The following is a 22,199-nucleotide window of genomic DNA, read 5'->3' as shown; positions in this document are numbered from 1 at the left end:
CACGGCTCAGTCACGCGTTTGCCCCGGTGGGGGGCCGGCTGGGTGCTGCTGTGCCCCCGGCCCAGCGTTCACCTCAAGGCGGCTCTAAGCACCCTGCCCTGGGCACGTGATGGGTGAGGGTCTCAGATAAAGGGGCGCCCTTGGTACACGTCACTGCTGTGGTTTTCTGAGAATAACCAATATATCCGCTGAATTAAATAATGTGCCACTTAGTCGTCAGCGCGGGGGCTAATCCCTCAGGCTCTGCCCGGATGCCAAAGTCTTTAGAAATTAGAAATTGTATCCTCTGTGCCCCGGAGACGCGGCTGGCACGCCCGGCCTCCCTTGAACATCTCCTCCGGCATCCGCGGGACATTCTGCCTCACCGGACCCGTGAGGCTGAGCCGCGCCCCGAGGAGGCCGAAGCGCCCCTTCGGCGCATCCTGGCTGGATGTATACACGGAGTGACAGCGTTTATAGTTATTAATAACGCTAATTACAAAGTGGAATCTGGTCCCCGTGAAGGGATAATGGGTCGCAGGGCCCGCGCTTTCCATACATAGCGCACAGCTGTTGCGCCATCGCGCCCAGGGCGCTATATAAAAGGGCGGCCGCCTTACGGGGCGCACCGCACTCCGGTGGGTAAGTGACTTTGTGTTTTCGGGTCTTGCCACGCTAACACCACAGATTAACTGTTGTGCGTAAAAAGCAACTAAACCACTAACCATGTCAGATCACGGGACTAACTAGGGACAACCAGGGTGCCGGGGTCTAAGGAGGCTCTAAGGGAAACTTCTGGAAGGGAGGAGGCTGTAAGAGGCTGTAGGAGGCTGTAAGAGGCTGTGATAGGTTGTCAGAGGCTATAGGATCCTGTAAAAGGCTACAATAACCTGTAAGAGGCCGTGCAGGCTGCAATAGGCTGTAGGAGACTGTGATAGGCTGTAGGAGAGTGTAACAGGCTGTAATAGGCTGTAGGAGGCTGTACTGGTCTATAAGAGTCTGTGTTAGGCTGTAAGAGGCTGTAATAACCTGTACGAAGCTGTAACAAGCTGTAAGAGGTCGTAATAGGCGATAGGAGTGCTAGAACATCCCAAGGAGAAATAGAACCTCCTCTCATGAGGTTAGGATTGGAGCTGTGCTTCCATAGAGCTGCAGGCACTTCAAACATGCCTATTTCAAAGTGGAATACTCTGCTAAAACAGTTTTCATCAATTTAAAGCTGAAAATGAATGATTTGGAAGAAAATAAAGTGCCGCAAAAATGCCGCTAAATTTCCATATTTGTGCTGCTAAATCTCCATATTTGTGCCGCTAAATTTGCTAATCTATGCCGCAATAACCTGGGGGGTCTGATTACATGCTCTTATGTGGCTTAAAAAAATTTGAAGGGTTTAAGCAGTTAAAAAGAAAATACTGTTAATACTTTAAAATGCACCCTGCTTCTTGGCGCATGCTGACAGAGAGCTGAAGTGTTTGCATAAACAAATGTGTTACGCACTAAAGTACCTGAGGTACCGGGTTCAGAAGACACTGAGGGGCATATTGACAAGCCCCTTTCGCCACCACAACGTCTGTTTCAGTGACGGTGTGATGGCGACAGGGGCCTCGCCTTATTTACAAGGCAGCGTTAAGCCACTTAATTATATAGACCTATAGACACACACCTCTGAACCCCCCTCCTACCTAAAGCGCTCCAGGGAGAGCCCACTGTGTGCAACTTTCATGGTACACAGCGAAGGATGGGCCGGATGAGTGGGGGCCTTAATCCGCCTTTAAAAAGGACACTCATTGTCTTCTTTACCTATCTGATAGGTCCAGTACTTCAGCAGATAACAGCGTTCTAGGAAGATGTACTCTGAACCAATGAGTGAATCCCTTTCCTCTGTCTCCCCCCGGTTGATTCATTCATATATTTGAAATGTGTCCTACTGATGGCAGCGGATGTCCCACGGCACTGCTCACAGCCTGTTTTTTGGTCTCTCTTCTTAGGGATTGAAGATCTTGGCAGTTCCTCCTGGGTAGCTGCAGACGTAAGTAATACTCACCATACTCTGGTAATTACAGACCGTGGTCACTATCACAAGAAACAGCCACTCTTTGAAATGCTGGATTGGCTCACTGTGAATCGTTGATGCATGCTGAGCTTTCCCCTCCTGGGGCTCTTGTTTGAATCATGAATCTGCCCGGTGACTGCTTTGAGCGCCTTGTGGCACCAGTTGGAAGACGCCAGTGGTTTGGTGGTGGGTGTGCTGGTCCTTCACGGTGCATTAGATGTCCATCTCCACACCACAGTGGCAAGTGTGATGACACTCTCTATGGTCCATTCAGAATCCGAGGGTGTGTGCCCAAGGGCCCGATTCCCAGAACTAACTTAAGACAAAATCCTAAACTTACTACTTTTGGTATTCACAGAATTTAGGATTTTGTCTTAAGTTTGTCTTAAAACAGACTTAAGATAGACTTAAGTTAGGATTTTGTCTTAAGTTTGTCTTAAAACAGACTTAAGATAGACTTAAGTTAGGATTTTGTCTTAAGTCTGTTTTAAGACAAACTTAAGACAAAATCCTAACTTCTGTGAATACCAAAAGTAGTAAGTTTAGGATTTTGTCTTAAGTTAGTTCTGTGAATCGGGCCCTAAGTCACCATTGGTCTATGTGTTGTGGGGGTCCCTCAATGCCAGAGGTGCAGGTGGTAGGTGAGCAGTGGAAGCGGTGCTCTGTGAAAGAGATGTCACTGAAAGTCGAGTAGCAGGGGGCCAGGTGTTCCAGATGTGTTAGCGAGTGAGCAGTGGGACGCAGTGCTCTGTGAGTGGCAACTAATGCAGGGTGGCCAAAGCTGGCCAAGCAGGACCACACCTCAGGAGATTTAGCACTAAACAGGATGCAGCATTTTGGACTCTCTAAGTTCTGGAGTCTCCCTTTGGTAACCCCTAGACATAAGACATTGCAGTAGTCTAGTGCCAGATAACTGATGCCTATACAATGATTTTCCTGGCAGAGAGTAGAAGAGCATCAAAGATCTTCCTTAACATTTTCAAGGTGTTAAAACACTTCCCTGCCACAGCGGCTATCTGATGTCCTAAAGATAGTGCCAGGTCGGGCCAGACTCCCAGATTCTTAACTTTTAGATAGAACCCATTACATCGGGCCACCAGGCTGATGTCCAAATGGAGAGGGGTCTTGCCCACAATAAGAACCTCATTTTTATTAGCATTTAGTCTGAGTCTGAGGCAGCTATTGTTCATCCATTGGGAGGGACCTGGTGTTCCAGATGCGCCATTAGTGAGTCAGCAGTGGGACGCAGTGCTCTGTGCAAGAGATGGCACTGATAGTCGAGTAAACACAAGGAGATGATGGACGGAGCGCTGAAACTTTTCAGACACTCACCCCAGTCACAGATCTGCATTGAATCCATCATCGTTCTTTAGCTCACTCGGCCACCTCAGTTCAGACCCAGCCATATGCAAATCAGTCTTGACCCTGTGCCTCATGGGAACAGTCCAGCCCAAACTGTCAAGCCAGGTCTTCCCTGGACCAGGAACAAGCAACCTGGGACCGGTTTTAGGGTAACACCCCTCATCAGCCAGGCTAGTATTTTTATCTGCCTATGGCCCTAAATATTTTCCCTGTTAGGTCTTGAGTGTGATCCTTGTGCGGCATTTTTACAAGAAACTAGTGGAGTGGAGAGTTACGCCAAAATTGGCAACACTGCGCTCTGACAGTTTCAAAACGCAGGGGTGCACCGTAGTCACAAGAATATGGAGCACCCCTGCGTTACCCCTTGCGCTGGTGCTAAAAAAGCTGTCTTGTGCCAGCGCAGTCGCCCTAAGGCCATTTTGCTAGGGTGCCTGCGCTGCAGGGGCAATTGTTTATGTGCAGGAAGGAACACCTTCCTGCACATAAACAATCTTTACAGGGAATTTGCTGTTTCTAAATGTGATGCAGAACGCAGTGATGTGGAAAGAGCAAAATACGAGTAGAAATAAAACATTTCTCCTCGTATCACTTGGTTAAGACCAGGCATTCCCTGGCGTTATTTTTGCCACTGCCTCATACACTGTAAATATGGGGCAGCGTCAAAAACCAATGAGCATTGCGGCGGAACGCCTACTGCAACACCCATTGCAAGCCCCTTTCACACTAAGTGCTGCGTGAATAGGGGCTTTATTTACAAGGTGGCGTTGAGCCACGTTAAGTGGCTCACTAGTGCCTTGTAAATAAGGTAAAGGAGTTAACGCCACCAGAACATCAGAAAAAGTGATTTTCTGGTGGTGTTAACCACATCGGTGATCATGAGGAGCTCAGCTCGTCATGAGGCACAGTGGCGCTGTGCTCAATTACGAGCTGAGCTCGTCATGACCGTTGCGCCTCGCCCACGCGGGGGTAATTCCCCTGCTGTGCTGGGCGTTCTAAGAAACAGGCGTGGTCATGACGAGCTCAGCTCGTCACAAGCACCGCGGTGCTGCGTGCGCCCCCACTCCCCCCAGCACAGCGGGGGAATTAGCCCAGCGGGGAAGGGGTTACCTCCTTGTAAATATGCAGCTGTGTTTGGTGTTGGCTTCAGCAACTATGTTTCTATTAAGAGCTGGCTGCAGGTGAAAAGAAACACATGAACGGTTAAATTCCTCAGTCCTAACTGGGTCCTCAAACCACTCTATGCAGGGCTGTCTAGATAAACAAAATATTACTGATAAAACTAGAGGCCACATGTATGACATCAGTTGCGTCCCACTTGCATCAGGCAATGTTTACATGCATGACACAACTGAAAAATGTGATTTATAATTATAAAGCAACACGAGGCCGCTTTTCGTGGTCCTGAAGGCTTCATAAATCTTTGGTGAAGCAATGTAGCGCAAATCACTGCGTTGCCTTACTCTGCGCTACGGAGGCGTTCCCTGGGCATTTCCATGTTTCTTTATACAGTCTCAGATTTGCCAAAACTGCTCAGCCTATAAATGTGCTAAAAACACACGCCTTCTCAGGAGAGGCGCAACGAAGAGAAATATCTTTATTTCTCCTTGTTACTGCCTCTTTCTATGTTTGATGCATTCTGCAGCTCCAACAGGAATTTGCCTCTCAGGATTGTTTTTGTGCAGGAAGGTGCCCTTTCATGCACAGAAAATCCTGCATGCAACACGTGCCTGCGTTGGTGCTAGGCTGCTGAAACGACACATTCTTGGGGGAAAATGCAGGAATACGCCATATTCTTTTAACCGCATGCGTGCAAGCGGGTTTTCCCGCTGCGCGCTGAGATTTTGAAAATCGCGCGTTACGTGAAAAAGTCAGCTCGTCATGCGCGTAGTGCAGGTAACGCCCATGACGAGCTGGCTTTGTCACGCGCGTCGAAGGGGTTAAATACAGCACATTCCTGCTCTGTCCTTGTCCCACAACGCAGAAGGTGACTTGGTGCACTGCGTAACAACGTCATAAATAGGCCCCTAGATTTATGTCTGTTGTATTTGGATGTGTCTGCCTAGTGACTATAGCGTCACTTTGTGTCAATGGAATTTCAGTTTGTGGAAGGCGTCAACAGATCAGTGCAGTGATGTTTGGATTGGTTGTCTCTTTAGACAGATGTCTGGCAGCAGCAGTTGAATTTATTGGAGATATTATCTGTATCATGTGACCAGAGTTCTGTCAGCAGTATTTTTATTTGCCAGTGTTGACAGCTCATTGGCATTGTCATGTGTTGCGCGAAATGTTAACTACTGAAATACCACTGGCAACAATGAAAAACACATGATGTGATGCAATATGCAAGCCAACATCACACACTTTGTAATCCGAGCGACTGCTTTTAATGCCAATAAATTAAAATACTGCTGATATACGACTGTTTCCATGAAGGTGTTATTGCATAGAAGCCCTCTGCCTGCTGGCTGTGTCCTGAGCAGACCAGCACAGGGCTGTGCAGGCAGAGGACTACTCATCCCGCTGGTGAGAACCCTAGGATTGTGGGGGGTCATTCCTATGTCCCCCAATCAGAGAATGCTCTCATCTCCAGCCTTCCTCCACTCCCCCATAAGAGGAACATTTTTGTTTATTTGAAATAAACTCCCAAATCCCAGAATGCCACATTGTGAGCACAGGGCCAGTGCTTAATTTGTAAATACATAAGTGCCAGAGCTCTGGTCAGGAGGTCACTGCAGCTTGCACCACACATTGGCCCTGCTATACTGCCAATGATAGTAGCAACACAACTACTGTGACAATTCAGACAATTCCATGCCCCATAAGCTATAACACTGGCTGGTGTGGCAGGTAATACTCATTTTTAATGTATATTGGATTCATAATTAACTGTTGTTGTGGTCATCTCTAAATCAGACAGACAGCACCACCTTGTGGCAGATTGTCACAAGCGCCAGGGTTGACAATTAAATGCCTGTGCTGAGCCCCGGAAACCACCGGCTCAAATGAAGCACTGCCACAGGCGTCAGAACTTGAGGGACTGACTGACCAGCCTGCCTTCTTTTCCAGTAACCAGCAAAGATGTCGTCGGACGCAGAAATGGCGGTGTTTGGGGAGGCTGCGCTATACTTGCGCAAGTCTGAAAAGGAGCGCCTGGAAGCTCAGAACAGGCCGTTCGACGCCAAGAACTCGTGCTTCGTGACTGACCCCAAGGAGCTGTATGTGAAAGGACTGATCACAGCCAGAGAGACAGGCAAAGTCACTGTGAAGACAGACGATGGACGGGTAAGTAGCACCGCTGCCCACACACACCTGTAAACACGCCCTACGCAGGGCAGCCGGGGGTGCGGACACAGGCCGGGCATCAACAGAAACAAGCCTGACATTCACATATTGTGATTGTAATCTTTCCCTAATGCTCTATTCTGGTAATGCCCAGTTGGGTCATTTTTTACAGCAAATTTGTGGGAAGTGGTGTAAAGCCCACTGGGCCAGTAACATTCTGGAAAATAAGATGGCATTTTAAAGTATCTTTACCAGCGTTGTCCAGATTGTGTTCTGCATAATTTTGAGGAAAATTGTAACTATTATGAAACCTGCCAGCCTAGGTATAGAAACAGCTCACATTGGCACAACCCAGCCACCCCCAGCCCACACTGGCCCTTTCAGCCAGGTTGTCGCTGATAGGACTGGCCAGTGTTGAAGTGCAGATAGAGCATGCTTTTGACTAGTGCAGACCCTGGGCTACTTGTGCTGTACAATCCTACTTAAAAGCCAGTGTCCAGTGCCAATTTGCAGATAACCGGCCTGCCTAGAAATGCCAGTTCTGTGCCACTGAAAGTAAGACAGAAATGCCACCACTGGCTTGCTTAGAATAAATCAATCAGTAGATTTTAAAGCGCTACTTGTCTCTCGTGAGCTTATCCAGGGGCTGGCTAAGACAGCAGTGCCAGTACTAGCCCGCTCAGACGTGCCTGTAGCGAGCTAGTGAAAGTAGGACAGAAGTGCCAGCACTGGCTAGCTTAGAAGTGCCTTAGACAGAAGTGCCAGCACTAGCCCGCTCAGACGTGCCTGTTTTGGGCCATTGAAAGTTGGACAGAAGTGCCAGCACTGGCTAGCTTAGAAGTACCTTAGACAGAAGCGTTAGTACTAGCCCTCTCAGACGTGCCTGTTTTGGGCCATTCAAAGTAGGACAGAAGTGCCAGCACTGGCTAGCTTAGAAGTGCCTTAGACAGAAGCGCTAGTATTAGCCCGCTCAGACGTGCCTGTATCAGGCTATTGAAAGTAGGATAGAAGTGCCAGCACTGGCTAGCGTAGAAGTCCCTTAGACAGAAGCGTTAGTACTAGCCCTCTCAGACGTGCCTGTTTTGGGCCATTGAAAGTAGGACAGAAGTGCCAGCGCTGGCTAGCTTAGAAGTGCCTTAGACAGAAGCGTTAGTACTAGCCCTCTCAGACGTGCCTGTTTTGGGCCATTCAAAGTAGGACAGAAGTGCCAGCACTGGCTAGCTTGGAAGTGCCTTAGACAGAAGCGTTAGTACTAGCCCTCTCAGACGTGACTGTTTTGGGCCATTGAAAGTAGGACAGAAGTGCCAGCACTGGCTAGCTTAGATGTGCCTTGGACAGAAGCACCAGTACTAGCCCGCTCAGACGTGCCTGTATTGGGATGTTGAAAGTAGGACAGAAGTGCCAGCACTGGCTAGCTTAGAATAAATCAATCAGTAGATTTTAAAGCGCTACTTGTCTCCCGTGAGGGTTTCCAGGGGCTGGCTAAAACAGAAGTTCCAGTAATAGCCCGTTCAGACGTGCTTGTATCGGGCTATTGAAAGTAGGACTGAAGTGCCAGCACTGGCTAGCTTTGAAGTGCCTTAGACAGAAGCGCCAGTACTAGCCCGCTCAGACCGGCCTGTACTGGGCCACTATAAGTAAGACAAAAGTGCTAGTACTGTGCCGTTGTAAGATAGAAGTGCCAGTACTAAGATGTTCAGAAGTGCAGGTACTGTCCCATTAGTAATGGGTCAAAAAATGCTGAGAAGTGAGAATATTCAATTAAAGAAAGAACAGTGGAGCTGCTGAGGTTTGCTGGTACCATCTTATTGAAAAGTAAAGCCATGCCAGTACTATCATTTGAAAAGTAAGGCATCCTTAATGAGACTCGTCAGTCAGTACTATCTTTTTCTAATAAATTAAAGCAGCCTTGCAGAGACATGTAGTACTCATTGGTGTTTTTTCTCACACTGGTAGGCCAGCACCACTTGGGCGGGCTCAACCGCTTCCGGGAGCTCTTAGATATTACTTTTTTCTAGACATTTCCAGAGGTCCAGTCAAGATAAAAAAGGTTATGGATTTACCCAAATAACTTTAGTCAGTGTAAACCCGTACCATGATTAAAAACAAAGATAATGAGGGTATACCCTTGGAGTAAGTTTGACTGTAGAGAAGCGGGTACCCCGTTTGAGCCAACGGGGCTTGCTTAAGAACCTTACTTAGCCTCATGAATATTAAGAGGAAGGAGAACTTTATGTCGCCTCACATTCACTATTCCATTAGATAAGGGTAGGTAGGGAGTTCTAGGTGTACTGAAGAAGGCCGAGCAATCTTCTAGGCATGTTTAAATCAGCCGAAACATGTTGGCATATTAAGGATGCCGGAACCATCAGATTCCTGATAGGTATCAGTATCTTTGCTTTTGATCATGGTAACTATTCCCACTGAATAAAGTTATTTGGATACATTTGTGACCATTTTGATCTTGACTGGACCTCCGGAAATGCCCAGAAAAATGTATATCTAAGAACTCCCAAAAGCGGATGAGCCTGCCCTAGTGGTGCTGTCCAACAGGGTGAGAAAAACCGCCAATGATGAAGCATGCCACCATTTGGAGGGTGAGGCGGTTTTTCTTAATATTTTTAATATTCCTGTCGGATGTGGCACTAAACCTAGTCAGGAACAAATCCTCCGGCTTTTGCTTTTTTTTGTGTGATTAGTTGTACTTCATGGGAGGATAGGTGAAAGCCGTATTGCCTCTCACACTCTCTTGTTTGTATTTAAGGACATGTCAGCACTCTCCTTTCAATAGTAAAGCAGCTTTTCTTAGACAGATCCCTACTAGTCCATTATGTCAAAAGTAAAGCAGGCCTTCTGACAAGTGTCAGTAGTAACACAATGAAACTTAAACAGTCTGGTTGAGATCGCAGTACTGTCCCAAGACAAGTAAACTAGTCCTACTGAGAGGTGTCAGTAGCATCCTATTAAATGTTAAACAGATCTGCAGAGATATGTAAATACTGTCCCTTTAACCACGTTAAGCTGCCCAGCTAAAAGGGATGTGTCAGCCCTATCCTAATAAATGTAAGGCAGCCATACAGAGATGTGTCAGTACTATCCTAATAAATGTAAGGCAGCCATACAGAGATGTGTCAGTACTATCCTAATAAATGTAAGGCAGCCATACAGAGATGTGTCAGTACTATCCTAATAAATGTAAGGCAGCGAAACAGAGACGTGTCAGTACTTTCTTAATAAGAGGTACGCAGAAGTATAGATAATTGTTATTACTGTCTTACGAAATGTGAGGCAGCCATAAAAATACTTGTCAGTACTATCCTAATAAATGTAAGGCATCCATACAAAGACATGTTAGCACTATCCTAATACATTTTAAGCAGTCCTATAGAAATGTGTCAGCGATATCCTAATAAATGTAAGGCAGCCAAAACAGACGTGTCAGTACTTTCTTAACAATAGGTAAACAGAAATATAGAGAAGCGTGATTATTGTCCTAATACTAGTAAGGCAGCCATAAAGAGACGTGTGACTACTATCCTCATAAATGCAAGGAAAGCATGAAGAGACATAGCAGTACTTTCCTATTAAATGCAAGGAACGCCATAAAGAGACATAGCAGTACTCTCCTAATAAATGTAAGAAAATCCATAAAGAGACATAGCAGTACTCTCCTAATAAATGTAAGGAAAGCCATAAAGAGACATAGCAGTACTCTCCTAATAAATGTAAGAAAAGCCATAAAGAGACATAGCAGTACTCTCCTAATAAATGTAAGGAAAGCCATAAAGAGACATAGCAGTACTCTCCTAATACATGTAAGGAAAGCCGTAAAGAGACATAGCAGTACTCTCCTAATAAATGTAAGGAAAGCCATAAAGAGACATAGCAGTACTCTCCTAATAAATATAAGGAAAGCCATAAAGAGACATAGCAGTACTCTCCTAATACATGTAAGGAAAGCCATAAAGAGACATAGCAGTACTCTCCTAATAAATGTAAGGAAAGCCATAAAGAGACATAGCAGTACTCTCCTAATAAATGTAAGGAAAGCCATAACGAGACATAGCAGTACTCTCCTAATAAATGTATGGGAAGCCATAAAGAGACATAGCAGTACTCTCCTAATAAATGTAAGGAAAGCCATAAAGAGACATAGCAGTACTCTCCTAATACATGTAAGGAAAGCCATAAAGAGACATAGCAGTACTCTCCTAATAAATGTAAGGAAAGCCATAAAGAGACATAGCAGTACTCTCCTAATACATGTAAGGAAAGCCATAAAGAGACATAGCAGTACTCTCCTAATAAATGTAAGGAAAGCCATAAAGAGACTTTGCAGTACTCTCCTAATAAATGCAAGGAAAGCCATAAAGAGAAGTGTCAGATACTATCCTAAAGCTGACCACCTGCGTCATGCCAGTGCTCATCCATTACAGGGGAAATCAGCCCTGCTAAGTCATGTAAGTGCTAGCCCATTCCAGGGTAAAACAGCCCTGCTGAGTCATGTCAGTGCTAGCCCTGTTAGTGTTAACCCGTTCAAGGGTAAAGCAGCCCTGTTGAGTCATGTCAGTGCTAACCCATTTCAGGGTAAAGCAGCCCTGCTGAGTCATGTCAGTTCTAGTCGATTCCAGGGCAGGGGAAAACAACCCTGCTGAGCATGTCAGTACTAGTCAATTTCAGGGGAAAGCAGCACTGCTGACTCATATCAGTGCTAGCCCATTCCAGGGTGAGGCAGGCCTGCTGAGTCATGTCAATGCCAACATATTCCAGTTTAAAGCAGCCCTGCTGAGTAATGTCAGTTCTAGTCGATTACAGAGCAGGGGAAAACAACCCTGCTGAGTCATGTCAGTACTAGTCAATTCCAGGGGATGGCAGCACTGCTGACTCATATCAGTGCTAGCCCATTCCAGGGGAAAGCAGCCCTGCTGACTCATGTCAGTGCTAGCCATTCCACGGAAAAGCAGCCCTGCAGACTCATGTCAGTGCTAGCCCATTCCAGGGTAAGGCAGGCCTGCTGAGTTATGTCAGTGCTAATCTATTTCATGTTAAAACAGCCCTGCTGAGTCATGTCTGTGGTAACTCATTAAAAAGCAACACAGATGAGACATGTCTGTCCTATACGATCAAAAGTAAACCAGCCTTCCTGACAACTGCCTGAGCTATTCCATTAAAGCTAAAGGAGCTCTTTTGGGGTGCATTGATGGCCCCCTTGACAGGCATAGAATGGAGATGTTCAGGGCCTGATATTCCTGGAGAGTTGTAAGTCCTGCTGCACAGTGCCTCAAACCACAGTCTCCTTAGCAGCACTTATGTCATCGTTATCTCTTCTCCTCATTTCCCAGACTGTAACTGTGAAGGAAGATCAAGTCTTCCCACAGAATCCACCCAAGTTCGACAAGATTGAAGACATGGCCATGATGACCCACCTGAATGAAGCCTCCGTGCTGTATAACCTCGCCGAGCGATACGCAGCCTGGATGATCTACGTAAGTGTTCCATTAGACTCAATGACTGGGTTGTATGATGGAACCCTGCATGCATTTCCCACACATGCCATCACAACGCAGTCAGTACCCCGGCTGCGAAATTACCACACGTTTCTTTACGACACAAGTCATTACAATGACTTGCCCCAGGGGGGCGCTAGACTTTGGAATAGTATAATTTACTGTTTAAACTCCTGTCGGTGTATGAGTATGGAAGGTATTGGACTGAAAATCCAACACCAGTCCAACAACGCTTCCCCTAAAGCAAGTCATTATAATGACTTGCGCGGTAAAGGAATGCAAGGCAATGTTGCTGTTGGGGTACTGACTGCGGTGTAAAGTCACATCGCAGTATTGACTGCTGTGTAGAGGATATTTTCCAATAACTGCGGCCTAAACCCCACAGCCAAAACCTAACCCAAAAAGCTGTAAAAGCAACTTAAACTAACCAGCATGACCAGGTGAGGCCCCTCTAATAATGCACAACATGTTGTGAGATCTTAAATAGCTGCATGTAAGCCTGTCGCTTGAAGAAACAGAGCATACTACACACACACACACACACACGCACACAAACACACACACACACACTCCCTCTCTCTCTCTCTCTCTCTCTCTCTCTCTCTCTCTCTTACTTCACTCTCTGGAGAACTACTCTACAAGGCCCCCACTTTCCATGTATTGTTGTTAAAGTTGAAACAGGAACTTATAAACTAGCTTTCAGTAGCCATCACAGTGTAAATCAAGTATTTCCTTAGCCATTTCTGGTAAAATACAGGTAGGTTAGTATATTTAAGTAGTCTTTAGCAAGTGATTAATTTAATTTAGTTTACTATCATCATTTGTAGAGCTTGCTAGGTGCACACGGACGGATTTTGCAAACTATGAAAACCCCCACTCAGGAGAACTACTCTTTGAGCCACCTGCGGGACTAATTTTTCATCAATAATTTAGCATTGATGGCACTGATTTTTTCTTTTTTTGGCTGCATTGACTCCAGACCTACTCCGGACTCTTCTGTGCTACCGTGAACCCCTACAAGTGGTTGCCGGTGTACAACCCTGAAGTCGTTGTTGGCTACAGAGGCAAGAAGCGCCAGGAAGCCCCACCTCACATCTTCTCCATCTCTGATAACGCCTATCAGTTCATGTTGACAGGTAAGGTCTTCCTATTGTCTCTGCTTCTTCCATTTTGTAGCTCTCATAACATGCAACCTTCTTTTGAATCCCCTTACAAAATGTCATTTCTTTCATGGCAGATCGTGAAAACCAGTCTGTTCTGATCACGTGAGTACAACAGAATCACATCTTGAACCGGCTCCAAGTATGTCAGTGTGAGCGATGTTAAAACTGATGTTCCTGATCCTACTCAATCCTCTGTCCTCTTTCCCTCTAGCGGAGAATCTGGTGCAGGAAAGACCGTGAACACCAAGCGTGTCATCCAGTACTTTGCGACAATTGCTGTGTCTGGAGACAAGAAGAAGGACTCCCCCGCCATGGCCAACAAGATGCAGGTTTGTAAATTTAATGTATCATCAATTGGGCTGCACATAACCTGACATCTGTCAGAGGAGAGTCTTCACATTGAGACCTTGCTCCTAACAGGGAACTCTGGAAGATCAAATCATCCAGGCTAACCCGCTGCTGGAAGCCTTCGGTAATGCCAAGACCGTGAGGAACGACAACTCATCCCGCTTTGTAAGTTTTCCAACTTCATGTATTTCTTTAACATTTGAAGATAAATTTACTCTCACTATCTCAATACCAGTCTGGTTTTATCGAAGCCTTTATTTTCCTTCTAGGGCAAATTTATCCGAATCCACTTCGGAACCACAGGAAAACTGGCTTCTGCAGATATTGAAACATGTAAGTCTTGCAGAACGAACAGTCTAAGATGTAAGCGACAATTAAAAACATTTGTTATTTACAAATTATAACCAAAGTCCACTTTTTGCAGACCTGCTGGAAAAGTCCAGAGTCACATTCCAGCTGTCAGCAGAGAGGAGCTACCACATCTTCTACCAGATCATGACCAACAAGAAGCCAGAGCTCATTGGTAAAACTGACTTTTGTTTTAATAATACAAACATTTTGTGCAGGGAGCATAAATGATTCTATCATCATCTTTCTGTGGAAGAAGACCCTTGTTTGCATGCCTCTACATCAGGCCTGGGCGTAGTTCGTGGAGTTTTGCGACGCGGAACTCTGCGAAGTTACAAAAAACTCTGCGAAGTTCCGCGAGTGGTGGAGTGCAGTGCGAACTGCAGTTTATGCTAATATTCCTGCCGCTCGGGTAGAAATTCTACCCAAGCTGCAGCTTACACTCGCAAACTTACCGTTCGCGATCGCGAGAGCGCTGCACATCGCGAAGCGGAGTTTTCTGCACTCCGCGAGCTCCGCTGAGTGCGTAGTGCAGAAAACTCCACAAACTTCGCGACCGGAGCGAAGTTCACTGCCCAGGCCTACTCTACATCTAAGTTATATTTAAGCATGGATAATCTTACCCCTTTTCAACTTCACCAAACAGATTTTTTTCCTCCAACTCAGAAATGCTCCTGATTACCACCAACCCCTACGACTTTCCGTCCATCAGCCAGGGTGAGATTGTGGTGAAGAGCATTGATGATTCAGAGGAGTTGATGGCCACCGATGTGAGTGGTGGAAGACAAACTTGCAAATATCACAAAGACAATTCCATAATGTCTCTAATATCCCTTCAACAAATGTATCTTGTTCGTCACACCTGCAGGGTGCCATCGATATCCTGGGGTTCAACCAAGATGAGAAGCTCGCCATCTACAAGCTGACTGGAGCAGTCATGCACCACGGAAACATGAAGTTCAAGCAGAAACAGCGTGAGGAGCAGGCTGAGCCCGATGGCACAGAAGGTATTGAAGGAAGAGATTGAAAAAACAGCCCTTATTGCGACAGGTAGCAATAGACTACTAGAGGCACAAGACATTGACTGAAGTGCAGAGCAATGTATCACGTTAAAGATTGGGTGTAGCGCCTTTAGATGTCTCAAATAGTACTATTTAAATCATCAAATTTATTATTAACTGCACAATCGTGCGGGCCACTTACCTCCAAGAATAATAGCGCTTGTATTTAAGTTACAGTATAATACTCAAGCAGTCATCGCTGCCAGGCATTTTATAGATTATTTTCCTATATGTTTTTTAAAACTCTTCATTTGTATGTGTTTGGAGGAGTCACCCTGACAAACTGTTGCTTGATGTCTCATGAACTCTACTATGAGGAGCATTCCATGGTGGGCTGATACAGTGGTTTTGGGAGGTGGTGTACAGATAGTATGCTGAATTTCTTGGTCTGATGGAGAGTCTCTTCCCTCTCACCAGAATGTGCATCAAGATCTAGGACCCGTAGAACAGCTCCACACTGGTGGGTCATGGGGGAAGGGGTGTGTATACTGGGGTCTCCTGACAAACCTTATAGAATTAATTGGTGAAATACTAGCCTTATTCTGAGCAGTGAAGGCCTTTTTACTGCTAGCTACATAGTACCAAACTGGTGTTTAGTCTTGCATGTCTTCATGCATAGCTCAAGGCATTGTGGCTCCTGCGCATGGTGCATGCCCTAAGGAACTGTAGCTCCTGTGCATTCCCCAAGGAACTAAGAGTGCTGTTTTGTGGGTGAACGTTACCACTACCACTAAACAGCAGACACGCCTACTGCCCAATGGTATTTCCCATCCATTTACATGAAATGCACCTTTATATGAAATCAGGTCTGTACACTGTGTCCCTCACTATACAAATGCATGCAATGAAGATAATAAGAATATTCTGGTGAAATATATTTTCTGAACTATTGTTATAATGTGCAGTTGCTGACAAGATTGCATACCTGATGGGTCTGAACTCAGCGGACCTGCTCAAAGCGCTGTGCTACCCAAGAGTCAAGGTCGGCAACGAATACGTCACAAAGGGGCAAAATGTCCAACAGGTACCTAAGACTGATATTGTTTGTTAACAATCTATATTGAATTTGATACTGTACTGTAAAATAGGTCTAGAAATAAGAGAATTAACTAACCAGTATGTAACTTTGTCTGCTATAGGTTTATAACGCCATCGGTGCCCTCTGCAAGTCTGTCTATGAGAAGCTCTTCTTGTGGATGGTGCTTCGTATCAACCAACAGCTGGACACCAAGAAAGCCAGGCAATACTTCATCGGGGTCCTGGATATTGCAGGATTTGAGATCTTTGATGTAAGTTCTTTTCATAGACACTGGTAGACACTATAATCGTGTTCTGAAAATGTTCATTAACATAATTACACTAAGCAAACCTGTGTCATTTAGTTCAACAGCTTGGAGCAGCTGTGCATCAACTTCACCAATGAGAAACTGCAACAGTTCTTCAACCACCACATGTTCGTCTTGGAACAAGAGGAATACAAGAAGGAAGGCATTGAATGGGAATTTATTGACTTTGGCATGGATCTAGCTGCCTGCATTGAGCTTATAGAGAAGGTGAGTCACTTTCTGAGTGAATACTAAATCGTTCTGCAAATACCAACGATGATTAGAAACTAAGGTCCCAATTTATGGATGAGTGGTAATGGAGAACAGCAAAACACACAAGATGATGGATGGAATGTTACACAATGGCAAAACATTCACCCCCAGTCACAGATCTGGGTTTAATCCATCGTTATTTTTCTCACCAAGCCACCCCAGTTCAGACATGGCCATATGCAAATCAGTCTTGACCCTGTCCTCATGGGAACAGTCCAGCCCGAACTGCCAATCCATGTCTTCCCTGGACCGGAATCAAGCATCTTAGGACCGGTTTCTGGCTATCAGCCGTCTTCAGCCAGGATAGCTTGACACCAGTGGTGTAGTGAGCACGGGACCCACATCTGGGCATACCCTTCCCACATAGGGTGAACAGCAAATCACACAAGAACCACCACAATTTGTTGCATGTCCAGCCCCCCACCTTTTGCATCTCTGGCCTCATTCAGAGGTTTTTCTGATTGTGGAGCCGTTGCATGCTCCGCTGCTGTGAAACCCCTCACTATCAAGCACGGTGTCAAAAGGTCGGCCATCTTTGGTGTGGGCTTCCTGATGCCTAGTTCACCATTGTTTCCTGTCTCAGACTACTCTGCATAGCAGGGTGCTCCTGACTTTGAAGAATGCTGACATGTCCTTTGCGTACTGGAAGAAAACTCCAAGTGTGTCATGGACATTGCTTTTTTATTTTTAATAGGTAAACCCACTTTGAAATATTGCGACTAGTCTGCTATGTCGATAGGGCACGTTGGACCTGTCGCTAATGTCATCTCTAGTTGTGGAGGCGGGACCTACATTGGTGAAAAAGCACTGCTGACCCAATGGTAAACTTTAAATGGGGTGGACTTGCTGTGATTGGGCTAGTGGAGGTGTTGCCTCTGGCTCCCTGGCTCTTTACTGGCCACAGATCTCAATGAAAGCTTCTAAATCAACCTAATCTACATCTCACTTCCTTTTGCAGCCCATGGGAATCTTCTCCATCCTTGAAGAGGAGTGCATGTTTCCTAAAGCTTCAGACACCTCCTTCAAGAACAAGCTGTACGACCAGCATCTGGGCAAGTGCAAGAACTTTGAGAAACCCAAGCCAAGCAAAGGAAAGGCTGAAGCTCACTTCTCCTTGTTGCATTACGCCGGTACTGTGGATTACAACATCAGCGGCTGGCTGGACAAGAACAAGGACCCACTGAATGAGACAGTCATTCAGCTGTATCAGAAGTCCTCAGTTAAGCTGCTGGCCTTCCTCTACAGCACCTACACAGTGGCAGGAGATGCAGGTAGGGCTAAAGCTGCATCTTTACTTACAAACACATTAACACATGCAAATGGCGCTCTTTGACGCGATGTAACTGATGCCCAAAGTGCCCATGTTTCTTTCCTTCAATTCACAGATGCTGGAGCTGCAAAGGGCGGGAAAAAGAAGAAAGGCTCATCCTTCCAGACCGTCTCCGCTTTGTTCAGAGTAAGATCCCCCAAATGCAAAATAAAAGTCTAACTAACTTTGCACACAGTGGGCCCGATTCACAGAACTAACTTAAGACAAAATTCTAAACTTACTACCATTTTGGTATTCACAGAAGGCACTTACTCATTTTGGTATTCACAGAAGGAACGTACTCATTTTGGTATTCACAGAAGTTAGGAGTCCTATCTTTAGGACTCCTAAATGCATTCTGTGAATACCGAAAGTCTTAAAGTTAGGACTTTTTTCAGTTTAGGAGTAGTAAAGTTCGGACTTCTAACTTTAGGACTCCTAAATGCCTTCTATGAATACCAAAAGTCTTAAAGTTAGGATTCTTCTCAGTTTAGAAGTCCTAACGTTAGGAGTCCTAACTTTACTACTCCTACACTGAGAAAAATCCTAACTTTAAGACTCTCAGTATTTACAGAAGGCATTTAGGAGTCCTAAAGTGAAGAGTCCTAACTTTACTACTCCTAAACTGAGAAAAATCCTAACTTTAAGACTTTCGGTATTCACAGAAGGCATTTAGGAGTCCTAAAGTTAGGACTCCTAACTTCTGTAAATACCGAAATGAGTAAGTGCCTTCTGTGAATACCAAAATGAGTAAGTGCCTTCTGTGAATACTAAAATGGTAGTAAGTTTAGGATTTTGTCTTAAGTTAGTTCTGTGAATCGGGCCCAGTATGTATTACATCTACAACCATTCATCTGTGTCAGATCTGATGACGTTTGCTGCCAGACTGGTAGTAGTATCTCCCGTTCATACTTGGAACGTTTTTAAATTGCTACATATCCACCTACAGATTCAGGGTATTAAGAGTTTAAAGCATTTCTAATGTTATTTTTAACAGGAAAACCTGAACAAGCTGATGACTAACCTCAGGAGCACTCACCCCCACTTTGTTCGGTGTCTGATTCCAAATGAGACAAAAACACCAGGTACAGTATCTGAAACAAACGAAACAAGTTGAAGAACCACAAACTCAACATAGGATGCGGAAACTGACTTGGGCTCGCTTATTTCCATGTTCAGGTGTCATGGACAACCATCTCCTGATCCACCAGCTGAGATGTAATGGTGTCTTGGAAGGCATCAGAATTTGCCGGAAGGGATTTCCAAGCAGGATCCTTTATGGTGATTTTAAGCAAAGGTAAGATTCAAAGACTACATCCACACAGACCGTGCGCCGAGACATTTTAGCCATGTTTCATCACAGAAAGGAAACACAGAAGAAGCTGTACACACCCTAGAGGCCAGCGCTCTAGGACATTCCAGACCTATCTTGTCACTGGCTGCCTTCTACCCTACTTGTTCCTGTAGCACCAACAGCAGGACATCTGGATACATCCTTACCAAGAAAAAAAACTTTTGTTTTTTGTTTAAACATTTTTGTTCACAGTTTTTATACTTTTAGTCCGCCCTCCCCCCCACCCCCCACCCCCCCACCCCGAATACCAAGGTCTTGGTACATATCCATGTTAAGCTCCCAAAATTATTACATACATATTTTAGGGAATGTGAGGCACATGGAACATGTAGAAAGAAAATAACAGGGAAGGAAAAAAGAAATAAGAAACAATACACAATTAAATACAAGGATATAAAAGAATATCTGGGCCTATGCTCCCTCTACCACTTTAGGAGAACCCCACCGTATAGTTTCTGCCCCTAGGAGTGCTCTTGTATCCACTGCATCAATGGTCCCCAAATCAGCATGCCTTTCTTTCGTTTATTTACCCCTTTATTTTTATATATTGCCACCTCTAGACTGCAAGTTGCCAGTAATCTTGCCCTCCATTGGTTAAAGGCCGGTGGTTGTGGATCCAGCCATGAGGAGGCTATACAGAGTCTGAGAACCGCCATGGCCACAAAGATCAACCCCTGCATATGTATGGGCCGATTGCCTTCCGCCACTCCTAGCAATACCTCTTCAGGTGCTATAGAAATTCTTAGGTGGAATATCCCAGAAAAAAAGTTAGATATTTCTAGTATCAAATTAGATAATGTAGTGCAGGTGGCGAACATATGAATAATTATCAGCTTCGGGCCATAAGCAGCGAGGGCATGAAGTTCCCTGCCCTGTTGCCCATTTAGCAATTTTTTAGGGAGTGTAGTATAGGGAAAAGAATGTTTTGTAAAATTGAGTTGCAGTTTGATAGACATCAGACAAGTTTGAGAAAGCTCCAATGCACGTACACGGGTTGCTTACTGCACTGATAGCTTAGTCTGCCATCTTGAATAAAAAAACTTTTGATGGCACTATGACAGCATGGATATAAAATACTAATGTATTCATATCAATTTACAAGATAAGCAGACTGAGATCTAAATTATTGTGTAAGGCAAAGAAAAAATAACAATAATTTGTTTTGTGTCACTAGTCTCCTGGATTTTGAATCCACTCACAGTGCTCATTATTTAAGACACAGTTCATGAAATGAAAATCATTGATAAGATTACCTATTTAACAACTATAAAATATCTATTTGCCATCTGACATTGTTTGTATTTTTACCCAGGAACCACTATTTTTATATCTTTTAGGTACAAGATTCTAAATGCCAGCGCTATACCTGAAGGACAATTTATAGACAGCAAGAAGGCCAGTGAGAAACTGTTGGGATCCATTGATATTGACCATACTCAATATAAATTTGGCCACACTAAGGTAAAACAGCAATTTATGTCCACAAATACATCATTTTAAATGGAAGAATTTGTTTATTGCTCAACTTTTAGTATGATGTGAGATCAAGTCCTCCGATGCCCATGATATTGATAATACACGCATGTCACTTTAATAGAAAATGTTTAAGGTAAACCTCTTTGCTCCATCCCCCTGCATTTAACGTTGATAAACTTTGACGTGAGAGTATTTTTATTCATTAGCATAACATTCAGGAAACGTAAAAAAGGATGAAGAATGAGCCTATTTAAAAAAAAAATTGAACTGCATTTATTTTTCCCATATCTCTTACCTTTTTTAACGATTCAAACATTAGGAGAGACATGTTTGGAAACAAGTATGCATTTCTTTTGCATCATAAATTGTGGAAAAATACAAACTGGGGGGGCACTACCAACCAGGATATAAGATCCTTAATTATTGCCCGGCGATGTCGCCTCTCGAACCCACCAAGAAGTTAAACCATTGAAGAGGCAGGCGCTGGAGACTGGAAGGCAGGAAACAAGGTTTTTATTCTCTCCGGAGGAGAACACAACGAAACGGACAGAAGGTATCGTTCAGAGGTGCTCTAACTGCATCCCGGAGGCCTGGCCTCTTATACATGAGTTTATCTCTTTATTACATGTCACACATTCTCGTCGATACTTTGATGTACGGAAAGACATCCTCAGAATCCCCCCCTTCCCAGCCCGTTCCCATGCAAGGCTACAGTGGAAGTCCCCGCCCCGTTCACAACAGGTGATGATCATTGCGCAGCTGGGTATTCCGCCGATTCACGGAGTGTGCGGGTTTCGATCAGATCTCGTGGGATGGGGGGGGGCTTTGATCATCTCGGGGGTCCTTTGAGGAGGGAAGCTTCCTATTGTATGGGGAGGGGCAAGAGAATGGTATCGGCAGAGCTAGGTGTCGGCCTGGGAACGGGGAAGACAGACGGGCACACGGGAAAAAGGGGTTTGCATCAAAGGGCCGGAGGTCGTGACGGGGAAGCAGGGAGATGTCGCGCTGGGAACAGGATGAGAGCCTGGGGCAGAGCAGTGCCGAGGAGGGGTTTATGACTCAAGGCAGGTGCAAGCAGGGGGGGGGGGGTTTGCCAGCGAAGTTAGGAGAGAGAGAGAGACGCGCTAGCTCTCGGCGAGAGCGGGGAAGCCATGGTGTCCAAAATGGCGGCTGTTTTACGCGCACAAAAGGTTTAAGGAGAGCAAGAGGGCGCCGATAATGTTGACGGTTTTCAGCCTAACTTTTAACAGTCCTCCCTTTTCAACATATCTAGCCAACTTGCTTATTCAATGTCAATTTTCATCAAATTCCTAACTTCGGTATCATATAATGCCCTCATATGTTCGCTTCCAATGTCCG

At 45.1% G+C, this 22,199-nt stretch overlaps 1 protein-coding gene across 1 annotated transcript in view; it reads left to right on the top strand.

Moving 5' to 3' along the window:
- The first annotated feature begins 1,971 nt into the window (after positions 1 to 1,971).
- Positions 1,972 to 22,199, top strand: part of LOC144785016 (myosin-4-like) — a 58,909-nt gene continuing 38,681 nt past the window's right edge. The window contains exons 1-19 of the mRNA XM_078664133.1: positions 1,972 to 2,008; positions 6,461 to 6,676; positions 12,019 to 12,162; positions 13,163 to 13,319; positions 13,421 to 13,448; positions 13,558 to 13,675; positions 13,767 to 13,859; positions 13,964 to 14,027; positions 14,119 to 14,217; positions 14,709 to 14,812; positions 14,911 to 15,049; positions 16,009 to 16,127; positions 16,243 to 16,392; positions 16,486 to 16,656; positions 17,660 to 17,972; positions 18,087 to 18,157; positions 19,008 to 19,095; positions 19,190 to 19,307; positions 20,702 to 20,825. Coding sequence (XP_078520259.1) covers positions 6,473 to 6,676; positions 12,019 to 12,162; positions 13,163 to 13,319; positions 13,421 to 13,448; positions 13,558 to 13,675; positions 13,767 to 13,859; positions 13,964 to 14,027; positions 14,119 to 14,217; positions 14,709 to 14,812; positions 14,911 to 15,049; positions 16,009 to 16,127; positions 16,243 to 16,392; positions 16,486 to 16,656; positions 17,660 to 17,972; positions 18,087 to 18,157; positions 19,008 to 19,095; positions 19,190 to 19,307; positions 20,702 to 20,825 — 2,304 coding nt within the window. The 5' untranslated portion in view covers positions 1,972 to 2,008; positions 6,461 to 6,472. The remainder of the gene's footprint in view (positions 2,009 to 6,460; positions 6,677 to 12,018; positions 12,163 to 13,162; positions 13,320 to 13,420; positions 13,449 to 13,557; positions 13,676 to 13,766; positions 13,860 to 13,963; positions 14,028 to 14,118; positions 14,218 to 14,708; positions 14,813 to 14,910; positions 15,050 to 16,008; positions 16,128 to 16,242; positions 16,393 to 16,485; positions 16,657 to 17,659; positions 17,973 to 18,086; positions 18,158 to 19,007; positions 19,096 to 19,189; positions 19,308 to 20,701; positions 20,826 to 22,199) is intronic.

The sequence above is a fragment of the Lissotriton helveticus genome, chromosome 10 (genome assembly GCF_964261635.1).
Source record: "Lissotriton helveticus chromosome 10, aLisHel1.1, whole genome shotgun sequence".
In the NCBI taxonomy this organism is placed as follows: domain Eukaryota; kingdom Metazoa; phylum Chordata; class Amphibia; order Caudata; family Salamandridae; genus Lissotriton; species Lissotriton helveticus.
Note: the sequence above shows the minus strand (reverse complement) of the source record. Positions and strands in the feature narration are given on the sequence as shown.